Source organism: Chroicocephalus ridibundus, chromosome 6 (assembly GCF_963924245.1).
Source record: "Chroicocephalus ridibundus chromosome 6, bChrRid1.1, whole genome shotgun sequence".
NCBI classification, from domain to species: domain Eukaryota; kingdom Metazoa; phylum Chordata; class Aves; order Charadriiformes; family Laridae; genus Chroicocephalus; species Chroicocephalus ridibundus.
This window is the reverse complement of record NC_086289.1, coordinates 71,362,165-71,378,172: the sequence shown is the minus strand read 5'-3', so window position 1 is coordinate 71,378,172 and position 16,008 is coordinate 71,362,165. Positions and strand designations below refer to the sequence as shown.

General features: G+C 50.5%; 1 protein-coding gene across 9 annotated transcripts in view; it reads left to right on the top strand.

The window, feature by feature from the left end:
* Window positions 1-16,008, top strand: part of TNIK (TRAF2 and NCK interacting kinase) — a 172,622-nt gene that overhangs the window by 87,875 nt on the left and 68,739 nt on the right. For all 9 annotated transcript variants that reach the window (XR_010071710.1, XM_063339462.1, XM_063339464.1 and 6 more), the window contains exons 3-4: window positions 2,543-2,599; window positions 8,127-8,252. Coding sequence is in view for 8 of the 9 variants with exons in the window: in XM_063339462.1 (XP_063195532.1) it covers window positions 2,543-2,599; window positions 8,127-8,252 (183 nt within the window). In the remaining variant the exon portion in view is untranslated. The remainder of the gene's footprint in view (window positions 1-2,542; window positions 2,600-8,126; window positions 8,253-16,008) is intronic.

Sequence of the window (16,008 nt, the reverse complement as noted above, 5' to 3'; positions counted from 1 at the left end):
CATCTCTTAATGTGTACGGGTCAAATGCTAATTTTACTCCTGTATTGCCTCTGTCACTTTCAGTTCTCAGTGTCTTTCTCCAGCCTGTCCATATCCGTATTGCAAAACCAAAAATGCCTGCAGTAGGCTGAAAATCAACTGGTTTTTCTCAACTATAAATAATAGTTTCATGGCAAGTTTCAATGCTGAGCACTAGGCATGCTAAATTAAAAGGGACAGTTAGCTGGTGAGGAAACGGCTGGTTTCCATGGATGGAGGTGGAAACCTGCTGGGATGAAGCTCAACAGTCCATCATTGCAAACAAACTATACGAAAAGCGAATCTTTGTTCTAAAGTTCCCAGGCTAAATACTTACTCGTTGTACTTTGCCTGATTTTTGCGTGACTAAGTGTCCCTCGTGGCTTACATTAACATACATTTCAAAGCAGTTTATTTTGGTTTGGTCCGTGTTCACCCAATATTAAGTTCTTACCTTCGTCTGTAAATACTTGGGAGGTTTACGGGGCGGTGGGAGATCCCTGGGAGAAGGACGGTGTGGGCACGCTGGGCTCCTCTTTCCTTTGACTGGTATTAGAGGTTGGCAAAAGCATCCACAGGAGGGCTTATTTCCTTAAAATACAAAACGAGGTGGCGATACGTCAGGTGAAGGTGGATATAACTAGCAAATACATGGCTTGAAATGCCTCGTCTCCCTTCTCCGTTTAGTGGAAGATGCAGCGTGCCGTGGTTGTGTCCGAGCGTACCCTCTGCTGGTGCTCTGTTGGCTTTAATTAAAGAGTTGGTACGTTGCGGGGGGGCTGCCTGGCCAAGCAAACAGGGGTGATTTTAGGAAGGGGAGGATTTGTTTTTGCACGTCACGCTGTCTGAATTGATGGTGTCTAGCGCTGCGCCCCTCCTTCCCGACGGCCCCATCCAGGGGATGCTTCAGCCGCAGCCTGGTGCCGCTGGGCCGTGTTTTATTCTGTTTTGGTTTATGTTGCACGTTTTAAACTAAAGCTCCTTCTCCGTTGTTGGAACGTGCGGTTGCTCGGGACATATAAATTGTGTTAATAAATGAGCGAGGAGCCCTGGTGGGTGAATTGGTTTCCTGGTGAAGTCATAAATTTGGAGAGGATGATGCCGCCTTGCTCCGCGGCCGGCGCCCGGGTTTGCTCCCCAACGCCGTGCTTGGAAACCTGAGGGGATGGGGAGAGGTCCCCATGGCTGGTAATCTGGGGGTCCTGCCAGAGAAGAGGTGGTGTGAAAGACCATCTCCCATTTCCAGGGCTGGGAAACCTGCGCACAAACCCCAGCTTATCAACAAACACGCTGGTGAGGAGCGGCAGGGCCAGAGGAGCCTGTAATTTAGCAAAAGCTCATATTTTTCCCTGTTTTCTGCCGTGCTGCGGCTTGTCCCCTCTCAGGCTCTGCTCTTCGTTGTGTCCTTGGTGCATTAATTATCAATGCTGCAGGGCAGGAGCTGCCGTTCCCCACGTGTCCTCGGCGCCGTATCGCACGTGATGGGTCCCTGGGCTGGTCCCGTAGGAAGAAGTGACTTGGGAACAGGGATGCTTCCCTTTGCCCCTTCTACTGGGATCAGCGTCTGATGCTTTTCCTGGAGAAGAAGCATCTTTTCCTCTGACTCTGCCCGGTTTGTAAGCAGAGCACGTGTCCTCAAATGGAGGAGGGGGGATGATTTGATGGGAGCAATTTTGATACGCTGTTGGGCGATCCGTTCATCGGGAGAGGAGGAAAGGCTGGGAACTGGCTTGCTTGAGAGCAGATGTCTTGGTTTTAAGACCACCATCAAACAATTTGGGCTCTTTTAGTTTTCCCCGTCGCTTCCAGGCATTTTTCTATTAGGATTAATGAAGTCGAGCACTGTGTAACAAGCAGTTCGTTGCAGCGATTTGCTAATTTTTCAGTTGCTGTTTCCGCGCTGGCTCGCGAGCATCACCTCTAGATGGATGCTCCCTGTTTATGCCGGTCACTTCCACAGCCGAGAAGCAAATCCCATTTTAAAAACCCCTCTAGCCTGCTAACCGAGGTTTTTTCCAAACAAATAAATTAGCAGACAGAGTGTATAATGGTGCCATACAGGCTTGACGTCCCTCGGGCGTCCCCAGGTCTGTGAGAGCTGGGACTGGGACACGAGGGGACTGAAGTCGGTGCCGTGTGGGTGGCAGCACATCTCCATCATCACGGCTCCAGCAGACCATTTCCAGCCGAGTCATGCTCTGTGCTCGCGAGACGCCCCGAGCTGGTTTTTTGCATGGCTGAGCATTAAAGGATATTTCCAGCCCTTGTTTGCCAGGAAAATACAGCATCGAAGGCCCTTTACTAGTTAATTGTAATGGCAGGAGGAAGGGGAGGGAATTACTTTCCCATCATGGCTGCTGTGAAGATGCTCTTGAAAAAAAAACAAAACAAACAAACAAAAAAAAAAACCAAAAAAAGTGTGCGGATGCTGCCAGGGCGAGGACGTTGTGCAAGGATATTGTTTGCTGCGAGGAAAACATTGCCACCAAGCAAAACAAACAGACTTCTCCCTTTTCTTTTGCAGGGTCGTCATGTTAAAACGGGCCAGCTTGCTGCTATTAAGGTTATGGACGTCACCGGGGTAATGTATCCTCCTCCTCCTGCATCCATAAGTGACAGATAAGAGGGGAAAGGGGACGGGGTGTGATAACGTGTGGGGGTTGGTGAAGGTTTGCGTTCCTGGGAAGCAAATCCCCTTTGCCGTAATGTGAAATGTGCCACTAAGGGGTTTTGGTTTTAATAAATGTGCGAGAGAAAAATGAATCTGGAAGAGTTTGGGAGATTAAGTAATTTTATGCTGAAACAAAGCAGCATCCAGTTCCAGCAGTGGCTCTTTCGAGCGCGTTAATAAAATCTGAAGAAAATTGTAGCGACAGGATCGTGTATTCATAACGCATTTCAGTTTCTTCAGATCCGTGTTTTTCACCAAAAAGCTGTCGTTCACCAAAACTTTGTGCAGGCGTTGTTATGAATAACTTCACTACGCAAGCTAAATTACTCCCGTGCATCCTACTGATAAAGAGCGGGGGGAAAAAGCACCACCCTGGTCTCAGAGAGGTGGCTCTTTTGAAACTTGAACCAAGAATTTACAAGTTATTAAATGAATAACAGGATTTAGGGGAAATAATGGTTTCACCATTTCCCAGTGGCCACAGAAGAAAAAATAAGTGGAATTGCTGTGATCCCTAAAAGCCTAAACAGATGCGTTTTGGAGGGTGACACGAAAGTGCTTTTCCTTGAATATTATTTTTTTTACGTGCAGTATTATACCTCCCAAAGTTCCTGCCTACATAAACAATACCAGCTTTGGGAGTAAGAATGTGTTTTGGTGTGTGTTGTCTATTTTTTTTATTATTTTTTTTTTTAACTGGAATAACACATTTCAAAATTTAGGACTCGCTCCCAATCTACTCACCTTATTTTTTGAATTACTCTTTTTTAGTTAGCTTTCGGGAGTTCAGCACGTACAGAATCGACTCGCTGTGAAAGCAGCCAGCTGGCTCAGGAGTATGTTTTGAAATACCTTAGAAGTTGTGGTGTGGTGTTAATATCTCCAGGACCTTCATCCAGGTTCTTTTTTTGTGCTAACAAGTGAAATGATGCATGGAAATAAGTCCGTAAATGTGAATGAGATTTGTTTCTGTTTACTTGGAATATCTACAAATGCCATTTATCCAGTTCTTGTGGGAAGCAGGCTCTAAGGGAATGGGCAGACCCACCAAACGTGATCCCATGGCATGAATGGCAGCGAGATCCTCATGGGAGTTTGAGGTTGCAACAAATTTAAGCTGAGAAATCAGAATATTACTTTGAGGCCAAACAGGGGCTTAAATCTGAGCCCACACTTAGTTTGGTGGTTTTAAAATATCATCACTTCCAAGGAAAGATGTTGGAGAAAAGCACCCCAGATCTGATGCTGAGCAACAACTAATATTTTCAGCCAGGTCTTTAAGTAGATGTCCCTGATCTAAACTTTTACCTTCCAAAGCAAGGTCTCATGACTCTGAACGTCCAAGGTGGTAAATCAGGTATTTGGCTTGGGATGTGTTGTTTGGATATTTAATTATTTTTTTCCCTTAAGCTACTTTTATCTGTATTAAAACGTGCCAGCTATTTTTCTTGTAATATATAATGTGCAAACTTTTCAACAACTTTTCAAGTTGTTCCTCTGAAAAAACCCCTAACCGAACTTCTGCTCTCTTCTGCTTCTTCTACCCCATTGAATAAATACCCTGCGTGGTGGCTTCTCAGCCTTGAGTGACCCCAGTATAGCCTGAGTGGAGAAGTAGCTTTCGAGCAGGCAGTAGCAGGATCGGCTGAGGTGGAGAGGTGAGACCTCCATGTCCTCTGAAAGGATGCCACCGGCCCGTAGTCACCAACAGAAAGCTGCTCAGAGAGCAGGACCAGGCTTGAGCAGGAGGGGTGATGACCACAGTGAAGGCAGAGCAAACCTGTGACATGGTAGGGGACTGACTGGGCTTCCTAGCTGTTGATGCTGAAGTCAGATCTAGAGCCGTGTCCTCCAGCCTCCAGTGGTGCCGGGAATCATTTCTGGAGTCATTTCCAAAGCTGGTGCCTGAATTGTGTCTACAGCCATGTTTGGCACCTGGTCCAGGCTCAGTGTGAAGGCTACTGGTGTAATCCCCACTGTGTCCACTCCAGTCCTTCACCAACTCCTGACACGCACCAAGTGCTGCCCCTGCTTTGTTTTATCCAGATCTTCCATCCCATCTGTTTTTCCAGGGTGTCCCTGATGACAATGTGTTTTTCAGCAGCCTACAGAGAACAGAACTAGTGCGGTCATCCCTACCGTAGCCACCTGCAGCTTCATGGAGGAAGTTTTTGGAGTGTAAAGCCCCTATGTTTTAAGTGAGCTCCCAGCCAGCATCTCATCCTGACCATGTGCCTTGCACTAGACCCCCAAAGACTCCTGACGATGATGCTTTGTCTGACTCGTCTGCACTCTTACTAATTATCTTTTAGGGAAGATTGCAGCATTGAGGCCCTAAAATTACAGCACGTGATCAGTTTGGGCAGCCACTCTCTCCGAATTAAGCATTTGGATTCGTTTTTCAGGGGCTGGTCCTGCTGTGTGCTGCATGACCTACTTCCAGCAATTGATGTAACGGCATTGATTGACGGAGGCAAAGCATGGCAGCAAAACCTGGTCTGTGGGTTTTGTCGGTTTTGGGGTTGGTGCAGTCACAGCAGCTCACTGCGAGAATTCCTTTTTCTTCCTTCCTCGCTGGACTTGCTGGTGGTGATCGCTGGCAGTAGTCCTGCTTGGAGCAGGAGGTTGGGCTGGAGACCCCTGAGCCTGGCCATGCAGACATGTCCTCAGGTGCCACAGAATCGTAGGGTTGGAAGGGACCTCTGGAGATCACCCAGTCCAACCCCCTGCCAGAGCAGGGTCACCCAGAGCAGGTGGCACAGGAACGCGTCCAGGCGGGTTTGGAATGTCTCCAGAGACGGAGACTCTACCACCTCTCTGGGCAGCCTGTGCCAGGGCTCTGCCACCCTCACAGCAAAGAAGTTCCTCCTCATGTTTAGGTGGAACTTCCTATGGCCAAGTTTGTGCCCATTACCTCTTGTCCTGTCCCCGGGCACCACTGAAAAGAGCCTGGCCCCAACCTCCTGACACCCACCCTTTCAGTATTGATAAGCATTGATAAGATCCCCCCTCAGCCGTCTTTTTTCCAGACTGAAGAGACCCAAATCCCTCAGCCTTTCTTCATAAGAGAGGTGTTCCATCCCCTCATCATCTTGGTAGCCCTTTGCTGCACCCTCTCCAGCAGCTCCCTGTCCCTCTTGAACCGGGGAGCCCAGAACTGGACACAGTGCTCCAGGTGCGGCCTCACCAGGGCAGGGTAGAGGGGGAGGATGATCTCCCTCGACCTGCTGGCCACACTCTTCTTGATGCACTCCAGGATGCCATTGGCCTTTTTGGCCACAAGGGCACATTGCTGGCTCATGGTCATCCTGTTGTCCACCAGGACTCCCAGGTCTCTTTGCACAGAGCTGCTCTCCAGCGGGTCAGCCCCCAACCTGTCCTGGTGCCACCCCAGGTGCAGCTCTGATGTTTTGGAGTGGTTTTTTCCCCTCCTTTTGAATACTTCAACCTGAAGAAGGACTTGAGGTAAAACCTCAGACCACGTGTCCCTGTGGCTTATCTCCTAGAGAGGCTTATCTTCCTAGAGAGCCAGGCATGAGGTGGGAGACGACTGAAGAGCTGGGGAGCTGGTGGGGTTTTGCACTGACCGCTCCTCCTTGCTCCCTGCACCATTGAGCATCCAGCTGCTTTTTTGTTGCAAAGGGCTTCAATAAAAAAAAAAAATAATAATCTCTGGGGCCCGATAAACTAAGTGTTATATTCCCTGGTTTCCTGGGCAAATGAAAACAAGCAAAGTTGTGTTGACTGCTTGAAGGAAAGAGGTGATAAAGGTTTTCCAGAATAGTCCCTGGGTTTTCCTTGTAACGTTTGGGCCCGTTCCTCATCCTCTTTGGTGCTTATGCCCTCCATATTCTTACCAAAAATGGAGTCTATTTATACAAGCTCCACCTAGCTGCTTCTTTTATTTGTTCCTCTTGTCCTCACGCTGTTCTTCCCTGAATTCTCTCTGGAAGACTGTAGTCATTAAATCACTTTCCGTGGTAGTTTGGGAAGAAAGCCGGCTTTCTGTCCATGTTGTGTGACGGCCGGTCAGGGAGCATCGCTCTTCAAGAAGAGCTGCTCCTGCAGCTTCGCTGTCACCGGGGTGCCTTGTCCTTTGCCCATTTGTAAAACTGAAGTCAGGATGGAGGGGGTGAGGGACACAAGGGGAATAAAGAAGAATAAAGAAGTAACAGCCCTTTCATAATAAAGCTCATCGACATCAAGGCACTAACTGCCGCTCCACAGCCCGTGGAATTACAGCGGGCTGGAATTCGGTCAGCTTAAAATAAAACCAGGGCGTGTTTGATGGTCGTGAAAGCAAAGAGGTAGGACATCAAAACAGGTACCGGCGCAGTTCCCCTGCCTCGGCTGCTTTGCAGACAGGATGGAGAGGGGCCGTGACAGCCCACGGGAATGGCGCTTGTCACCAGGACCGAGTTAGTCTGGCAGAGTTTGTGGACAGGCAGCGTCTGCCGGGTCCCTGCCCTGGTGCCACCCCGCCACCGGTAACACCTGGTGTCCCCAGACGTCTCCTGCTGCTTCCAGCTTGGGCAGGAGCGGCGCGTGGGAGGGCTGGGATGCGCAGTGCAGGAGCACTTCTGCCACGCGGTGGTTTCTAGAAAACCCTCCTCCTGGGCCTTCGATGGGTCTGGGAGCGTGTGCTGATGGGTGAGGTGCGAAATGCGCTGCTGATGGTGTAACGCAAGTATGGTTGAGCTTCGGAGCAATGCGAGACTGATGTAAATTATGTTATGAATTATAAAGGAATTAGTTTTAAAAGATGGAGGAATGTCTAAACGGCTGAAAACGTGTAATTTGGCTGCGATGCCAAAGTCTGGCACTGGTGCACCCCTGGGTGGAGAACACGTCTCCATGCGAGGGCTCAGTTCCTGGCCAGACCTTGCTTTGCCGGGCCAGCCCCTCCTGCCCGGGACTTACACTTGCGGATACTGAGCTGCTCAGGAGCTTCCCGGGGCTCTGCTCCCACCGTGCTGCAGGGTTTGAAGCAGCACACGGGAATGGTGGGTCGTTAACCCATGCGAGAGGGCTGCTGCCCACCTGAAACTCTGCCAGCACCTTTGGGATCCTGTTATGGAGGAGGCGCCATGATCTGAACCGTTCGGAAAACATCTGGTTTCCACGCTGCCTGAAGATCTGTCCCGTTCAGGGTGCAGAAATGCGATGGCGAATGTGGAAAAGCGTTAGTTTCCTCCTTAGCTTTTTGCCCAAGGGCCCACGTTTAAGCCGTTAGTCTCCAATCCAGACCTCAGGCTCCCAGGGCTCCGCGGCAAAAAGTGCCCGTAAAAAATGGCACAAGGAAACTCAGGCAAGATCCGTCGGAAAGGGGGCGCGTGGAAGCTCACCCACGTACAAAGGGAACGGGGGGCCTGTGAAGCTCAGTCTCTTAGTGCCTCCCGTTTTGTTTTTCTTCTCTTTTCTTTTCGCCTCACCCCAGGATGAAGAGGAAGAGATCAAACAAGAAATCAACATGCTGAAGAAGTATTCTCACCACCGAAATATCGCTACGTATTATGGTGCTTTTATTAAAAAGAACCCACCAGGAATGGATGATCAGCTCTGGGTAAGCTGCTTTCTTTTCTTTTGAACAACTGGGGTTTCGCACAAATGGTTTGCTCTGTGTTGTCCTCTTACCACCACCCGTATTGCACAAAAAGCCTTACTTTGCATCTGTCTTTTTTCGAAGTCACGGCTTTGAAAAAGACTCTTCTTCCGCTGCAAAATGCTTCTCTGTTTTTGCCATAAAATCTTAGCAGGCTGATGATAAAAAAAAAAAAAAAAAACCCAAACATTTTTATTCTGAATTGTTATTAACATCGTCTTTCTTACAATATTCAATTGCAAATGATTCCCTCCTATGAAAATAAAGGCATTAAAAGAAAAAGAAAAAAAAAACCCCACAAAAAAACCCCAACCAGTTGGAGGGAGCCGGGAGCGTTGCTGGGAAGATGGAGGCTGGGGGCGGGGGGGGATGCTGGGTGCTCGTGGTTCCTGCCAGCTCTCGGCGCTGCCTTCTCGTGCTTATAATGTTTCCCGGAGCCAGAGAGGGTGAATAAAGGAGAAGGGGGACGGCGAAGGGAGGGCAGGAGGGTCTGTGGCTGTTCAGCCATTGCGGTGACGCTGCCTGGTGTCGCTGAAGGGCTGCGAGCTGCTTTGCCTCTCCATAAATCCGTGCCTGCCTCCTCCCGCCGCTTCGCTTGTCGCCGGCTTCTCGGTTATTAATTCGGCATTCCGGGACTGCGGAGGATAGGGTTTAAATCCGCTGTCTCTCTCCGGAGACAGACGGGGGGTCGGAGCTCACCTCCTCAGTGGTCGCGGGGGCCGGGCAGGGTGGCAGGCAGCCTGGATTGGGGCTCTGGGTACCGCCCGGGGGGGGGCGGGGGGGATGAAAAATTAATTCAAGTTATTGTGGTGTCTTCTGAGCTCGGCTGTTGCTGATCTGAGTCTGTGGAGCAACAGCCCGTGGGTGTCTGAACCGCAGGTTGAGACCCTGGGGCAGCGACGAAGGGAAGGCTGCCTTTGAGTTATCTTCAGTGTAACGACCTGGATGTTGTCCTGCCGTCTAAACAGCGTTTATTTCCTCACAGTCTTGTAAATCCGGTCAGTTCTGACTTACCCACGTGCGGTTTCCAAAGTGTTTCTGTGCCTGAACAAGAGCGCTAGAGCCTAATTTTTCGGGGGTGACGAATATCCATGGTTCCTCTGGGAGGCCGTGGAGATGCTGAAGAGCAGCGGAACGCTCTTTCTTTCGGTTTCCATATAATCTGGGCTTTATTTTAGCAAAAGTTTCAGTGGCTTCAGCTGTTTGCCCCTGCATCCACATGCCAGAGCATCCGCGGCAGTGGGAACTGGGGGGTTTCGGAGGACATTCCTCCTGGGACAGAAATGGAGCTGATGGGTTTCTGCCCTGTTTTGTTACCCAAGACTTTCTGGTACGCTGAGTTATTGGGAAGGCTGGGGGGCCTGGACTCCAGGGGCTCTTCTTACTTGGGTGTTGGGGTTATTTTTGGTGGGAACTCTTAAAAAAAAAAAAAAAAAAACCACGTTCTTTGCAGCTGGCCTGGGATTCAGCGAGGAGAAAGCTGTCAAGCTGAGAAATGCCTTTTCTCCCCGTGAAATTCCATTTGGCTTGAGATGGTTTATAATGTGTTTTGGTTTTTTTTTAAAAAAAAAAAAAAAGGAAAATAGAAAACCAACCCACAACATTTCCCCTTGTGCTGCTGGAGTGCCTGGAGGAGGGGGGAAAACCCCCACCAACTATGTGCCAAAGCCCTCAATAGCAAGAGGAGCCCTCCCTGGAGCTGGGCTATGCTGCCTGGGTCTGGGGTTAGCACGGTCTGACCAAGGAAGAGGGTTTGGGTTTTTTCTTTCCCCCAGCTCCACAGCAAAGAGCTCTTGGCCCAAGTGTTAATACCATAATGGTTTTTGAATGATTTGGCCAGCCATAGCAGCCCAAACTTCCAGAAGGAAAAGCTCAGTAGGCAACTCCTTGGATTAAGAGGGGCTCGTTCGTCAATCCCCATCACCGTGAAACCGCGGAGGATGCTGTATGTGCCGCACCACCTTCAGCTGCCCAAGGTCAGGAGGAGAACCCGGGCTTTTCCCCAGCCGTGCAAGGGGGGAAGGTGTTCATCACCCTCCTGTGCTGCTTCTCTTGGCCCCTGAGAAAGGCAGACTAGATAATCTGAATTTCCTGCCAGACCAGCTACCTCTCCTCTCAATTTTGGGGCCTTTCTCGTGGGCTAGTGGGAAAAAAAAAAACCAAAACTGTTGCAAAAGCTGCTTTCCTTGCACTGAAGAGTTCTGGGGTGTGAGGTTGTTTTTAAGTCCGTTCCCGGTGCTGGGGCTGGGGGAGGTATTCACGGGAAGGCTCCCCGGCCGCGGAGGAGGGGTGTGCTGGTGTCGCTGTGTTAAATAGCTGTTGTTTCAGGATCTGATTGAATTAGGACTCGGGCGAACTCTATCAGTCTTGCCGCGCAGATAAAGGCTTGTTTATTTTTCATTGGCCCTTTGTTGAAATAAAACGGTTTCTGATAATGCCCAAGTAATTCTTTTTATCGACATCCAGGAGGCTGATACGGAAATAAAAACCAGGGAGCTCTTTCAGTGGAGATTAAGATCTCTCGGAAACGCGGCAGGCTCCTGACATGAAGTATTGTCATCGCTCCTGCCGCGGTGATGAGCAGGTCTTTCGGTGCCGCTGCTCCCTTCGATAGCAGCCGCTCGCCCTGGGAGACGAGCGTACGAAACAGGCAAGTTCTCCTGAAATTAGAGGGAGGCACGGAGCATATTTTAGCAGACGACAGCGGAGATGCGCATCGCAAATTAGTACAGACAGGAAGTAAAAGTCATAGGGACAACCTCCATGGAACATTTAAAAAAAAAAAAAAAATGAAAAAAATAGGAGGTAGGCTTGTTCCTGTGTTGGATAAAGTGTTGCTTTCTGGGGGTGCCGTGGACCTTCGGGGAGGATTGTGCCCATCTCTAACCCGAGACAAGGGGGTCTTGGCTGGGGGAGCCTGTGGTGCAAGGGGGCAAAGAGAGGGTGGGCTGCAGAGACTGGGGAAATGAGCCAGGGGATGGTGAGGACCCAATTTATCCATTAACCGCTTCTTTACGGAGTTCAACTCATTAAATTCCCCTTGCATATCTCAGATTTAAGGTATAGGTTACCAGGATGTACGTCACTTGGGGCCGGGGGGCTTGTTTGGAGACCTTTCAGGGGTTTTTTTTGGTGGTGGAAGACGGGGCATTCTTTAGGATGTGTGACCTCGATGGGGAAGGTGACCCCATCCCAAAGCACCCCCTCCCCAGCACATCACGGCTGCTGGAAGCCGCAGGGTCTCTGCTTCGTTCCCATACGTTAACACACCGGATCGGATACATCCATGGGACAATAGGGATGTCAATAGGGATGACAATAGGGATGCCACCGCACTGCACGTTTGTCACCTGCCCTTGCCATCCACCGGCGCCCTGAAGCCATGAATGGGCGGTGGGTGGAGTGGGGGGGTGTTGCAGAGCAGGGGGGCTGAGCGGGAGCCCACCCAGGGCAGAGCCTGCCCACCCGACGTGGTCCCCGGGGGCCAGCGGCGCTGGTTGCCGATGGATGGCTGCCATGGCAACCCTGCCTGCGCCCGGAGCTGCATCCCTCCTGAAAGGGAAGGGGGGGTGGGGGGGGAAATTGCTAACTGGGCAGGTTGCCAAATACCTGCTCATGGCGAGGAGGGGGCACAGGCGGTGGGGCGGCCACCGGTGCGTCCTCTGCAGCGGGTCATCTGGGGCGGTTTCGGGGGAAGAGGGAATTAGGGTGCTTTAGGGCTGGAGGCTAAGTCAGGGTGGCGTCGCTGGAGCTGCGCGATGCTCAGGGCTGTCACAGTGTAGTTGCAATGCGCTTTTTCACCTTGTCGAGCCGTAGGGGCCCGTTGAATCGCTGCGGGGTGGTACAAACGGAATCACTCCGGGGATCTGGAGAGCAAAAACAGGGGCAGCAAAGCCCCATTGAAAATGGAGCAGAAGCCAGGGAAGCACTGGGTGGCACTGGTGCAGCTGGGAGCAGGATTGATCTTCATCGGCTTATAGGCGCCGAGGAATATTTTTGGGCAGTTGCTGATACCTCGCGTCGCAGGAATTAAATCATTAAACGTTTGAGAGGGGATGGGTTTCGGTTGAGCTGTATTGTTCTCTCTAGTCCCTCCAAGCCCTGGAGGGCGGGGGGCGCGGGGCTGCTCCTCCGGCCCCCACCGGGCGCCCCGGGGCCAGCAGAGGTGCTCTGCTGCTCTCCGGCCGAGTTGAGCCAACGCTGTTTCCTTCTCGCTTCTCTTCAGAGCGATGTCAGTGCTGGAAATGCCGCAAGGCTGAGAACCCAGCTCCTTTCGCTGCCGTCCCCAAAGCTTTCACCCAGCTCAGGACCCGGGGTGGCGGCTGCCCTCTGGCTCCCTAAGGGGCAGGAATTGCTTGTCTGGCCTGGAAGCGCAGGGAAATGCGGGCAGGGCACTGCTGGGCACGTCATTTATTTATGAACATGGGCGAGGGCGGTTTGCTGCTGCCGTTGGGGACGGGAGAGCGGAGCAGCGCTGGCCCTGCTGCTGCAGCATCACCAACACCAGCAATTCGAACCTGTGCTTATCTTCCTACGGAATATTTAGATGCTGCTTAATACCAATTCGATGTCTGTTTCTGGAATGGGCATCAGCTTTTCTGCTCATCCAGCAAGCAAAGGTCTCCGTATTTTATTTTTAATGCGCCGTGGTTGGCTCCAGGTGCCACGATGTGTGTGAGGAGGGACCCTTCTGTAAGGGAGCCAGGCTGTGGGGTGGGAATGGGCGCAGGGGCGGCATTGCACCCGCGTTCTGTTCGCACACACAGCCAGGAGGAAGGATTTCCAGCAGCATTTAGCCTGGGGCTGTTGCGTGCTTATTTCCTGTAACTTGAAAAAGGAAAGTCAAACTGTTCCTGGGATGAGGAATAGGAATGCGGAAGGATTTGTCTTGCAGAATAAAGGATTTGAATTATTTTGGGGGGTTTCCTGTGGATAAGCTGGAGCAGTTCACCATCAGCTGGACTGGGGCTTCTGTTCTGGGCTCCCCGGTTCCAGAGGGACAGGGAGCTGCTGGAGAGGGTGCAGCAAAGGGCTGCCAAGATGATGAGGGGACTGGAACACCTCTCTTATGAAGAAAGGCTGAGGGATTTGGGTCTCTTCAGTCTGGAAAAAAGACGGCTGAGGGGGGATCTTATCAATGCTTATCAATACTGAAAGGGTGGGTGTCAGGAGGATGGGGCCAGGCTCTTCTCAGTGGTGCCCGGGGACAGGACAAGAGGTAACGGGCACAAACTTGAGCATAGCAAGTTCCACCTAAACACGAGGAGGAACTTCTTTCCTTTGAGGGTGGCAGAGCCCTGGCACAGGCTGCCCAGAGAGGTGGTGGAGTCTCCGTCTCTGGAGACATTCCAAACCCGCCTGGACGCGTTCCTGTGCCACCTGCTCTGGGTGACCCTGCTCTGGCAGGGGGTTGGATGAGATGGTCTCCAGAGGGCCCTTCCCACCCCACCATTCTGTGACGTTCGGGTTTGAGCCCTTCCAGGTAAGGTACATCAGCAATGGGAGCAGAGGTCTTACTGGCCTTTTCCAGACTGGGGAAAGTGGTGGGTTGATCTGAAAGCTGCGAAGGCTCTTTAAACAAAAAATTCATGAGACAGCAGGACACAGAGATTTACAGCTGCTGCTCCTCAATTTGCCTTGCTTATGAAGTTTGCTGTCACTCTGATATGAAGAGCTAAGTAAATGCTAAATGAACTGTATTTAAAAATACTTCCTCAATAAATGGCCTTGCAAATTAAATTTCAGAAGATGATCTTACCTTTAGCCCATCTTGATGATAATTTTAATTATGGTTAATAAAAATTCAATCTGCATTTCAAGTTTATTGTCTTACCCCATCATGACTTCATCCTTTAACAACATTGGTAATGATGCAAGTTGTGTGCAGGGCAGAGCGCTCACCGGTAAAAAAAAATATCTAGTGCCATTTGAAGGCTTTCCTGAGTATACTAAGCTCTGTCTTAAAATCAGATGGAATTTTTGTTCCCTTTTCTTTTCTCCTGGAAGGCTGTTTGTTGGTTTCCAACCTAAATATACCCATAGGGTGTTGATATATTGATATTATGCCAGTATCCACCTTGTTCTTATCCCTCTCCGGTGCTTACCTGTCCATACTGTTGACAGTATACACTCGTATCCCGTGGCCGTCCATCCCCTGGCTGGCTGAACAAGCCCTCAGGTCCTCTGAGAAGACCCGTTCATCGCCCCGTACCTGCTCCAGTGTGCATTGATCGTTCTTGGGCTCCGTCGCCCAGCAGGAGACGCAGTGCTGTGGGTGAGATCTCACCTGGCCTGTTGGTGTGAGTCCTTAGCCATCGTCTGTTTACCCTCTCTTTGGAGGGAGCTGTAGTTGGGTCTTCTGTAGCATCCTTCCATCTGAGGGAAACCATAAAGGCTAAAGTAGATCACCGTGGTTTTCCCCCTGTTCCATCCATACCTTCTGGAAACGGTGTTTTTTCACATCGGGCATCCATCGGCTCTCCATCGCGGACAGAGATACTCGGGCAGCATCTTTCTGGTGCCTGTTTTCTTGGAGAACCCATGGCAGAGCTTTCGGGAAGTACCTTACTGTTATCAGCAATTTGCTGAGCCCCCTCGGCCCCTGCCCAGCTGGACCCAGATCCTGCTGGTACTGCCAGAGATCTGCGGGTGCTGGGTATTTTCCTATGGATGTTATGGGACTGCAGTCGAGTTAGAAATATTCCTTTTAGGATTGTCTTTCTCTTTCCGTCTCTCTATTGTGTTGTTTTTTGTTTTTTTTTTTCTTTAATCTCCAGGACATTTCGCAATTACAGATTTGGGATACATCAGCAGGTGGCCGTTATTATTCACCGCCTGGTGCGAAGTTAATCTTTGCTCTGTGGAAATCAAGGACAGGGTAGAGGACCGAGTGAACTGCCAGCTCCATAAAGATAATCTGGCAAATTAATGGGTGCACTGTGTACTTTTAATGGGATTTCTTCCATCTTCTTTTAATCACTGTGATTGCCGTCCATAGCATGGCATGCCCTTCCTCTTCCTCCTGCTCGGAACCCTGGTGGGAGCCTGTGGATGAATTTCCATGGAAGGGGGCTGGAGAGGGCAGCTGTTTTGGTTGGAAAGCGTTTGTGGCTGGCTCGGCTATCCAGGATTTTCCTTCCCATGCTTGCTGCCGTGGTGGCCCAAGCGTTCATTTAATCAGAAACACATGCAGACACCCCACGTGTCAATCGGCCAAAGGGAAGAAAGAGAGGAAAAGCGACCTTGAAACCAGTTGTTCTGTTATTCCCCAGTTGGTGAGCAATGAGTAACCGGTAACTTAGGCTGTGTCCCAGTGACCCAGCTGGATCGCTGGTCTCCTGCTGGGGTGGAAGAGCCGCGAGCGCTGGGGCAGCACTCCTTGCCTTTGCACAGGGCAGACTTCGTCCGGTCACGCATCCCTCTCTTGAAGCCAGTTTCCTGATGCAGCAGGGTTATACGAAGAATTTTTCAGCTGTCAGGTTAGGAAGAGAAGAGAAACGTAATACCAAAACTAAAGATAAAGGAGCGTGGTCAAAGCCAGCTAAGGTATAGTCTGCTCAAGTATCTTACTTAACCTGAAGGTTTATAGCAGTACTCTGAATTTTATGATCATTTATTTATGACAGTCTTTAAAATCTCTGGGTTTGAACAATTTGGTTAGAAGTAACCCTGCTGCTGTTTCTCTTCTCCTCTTGGCCCGTGCTTTTTAATAAAGTGA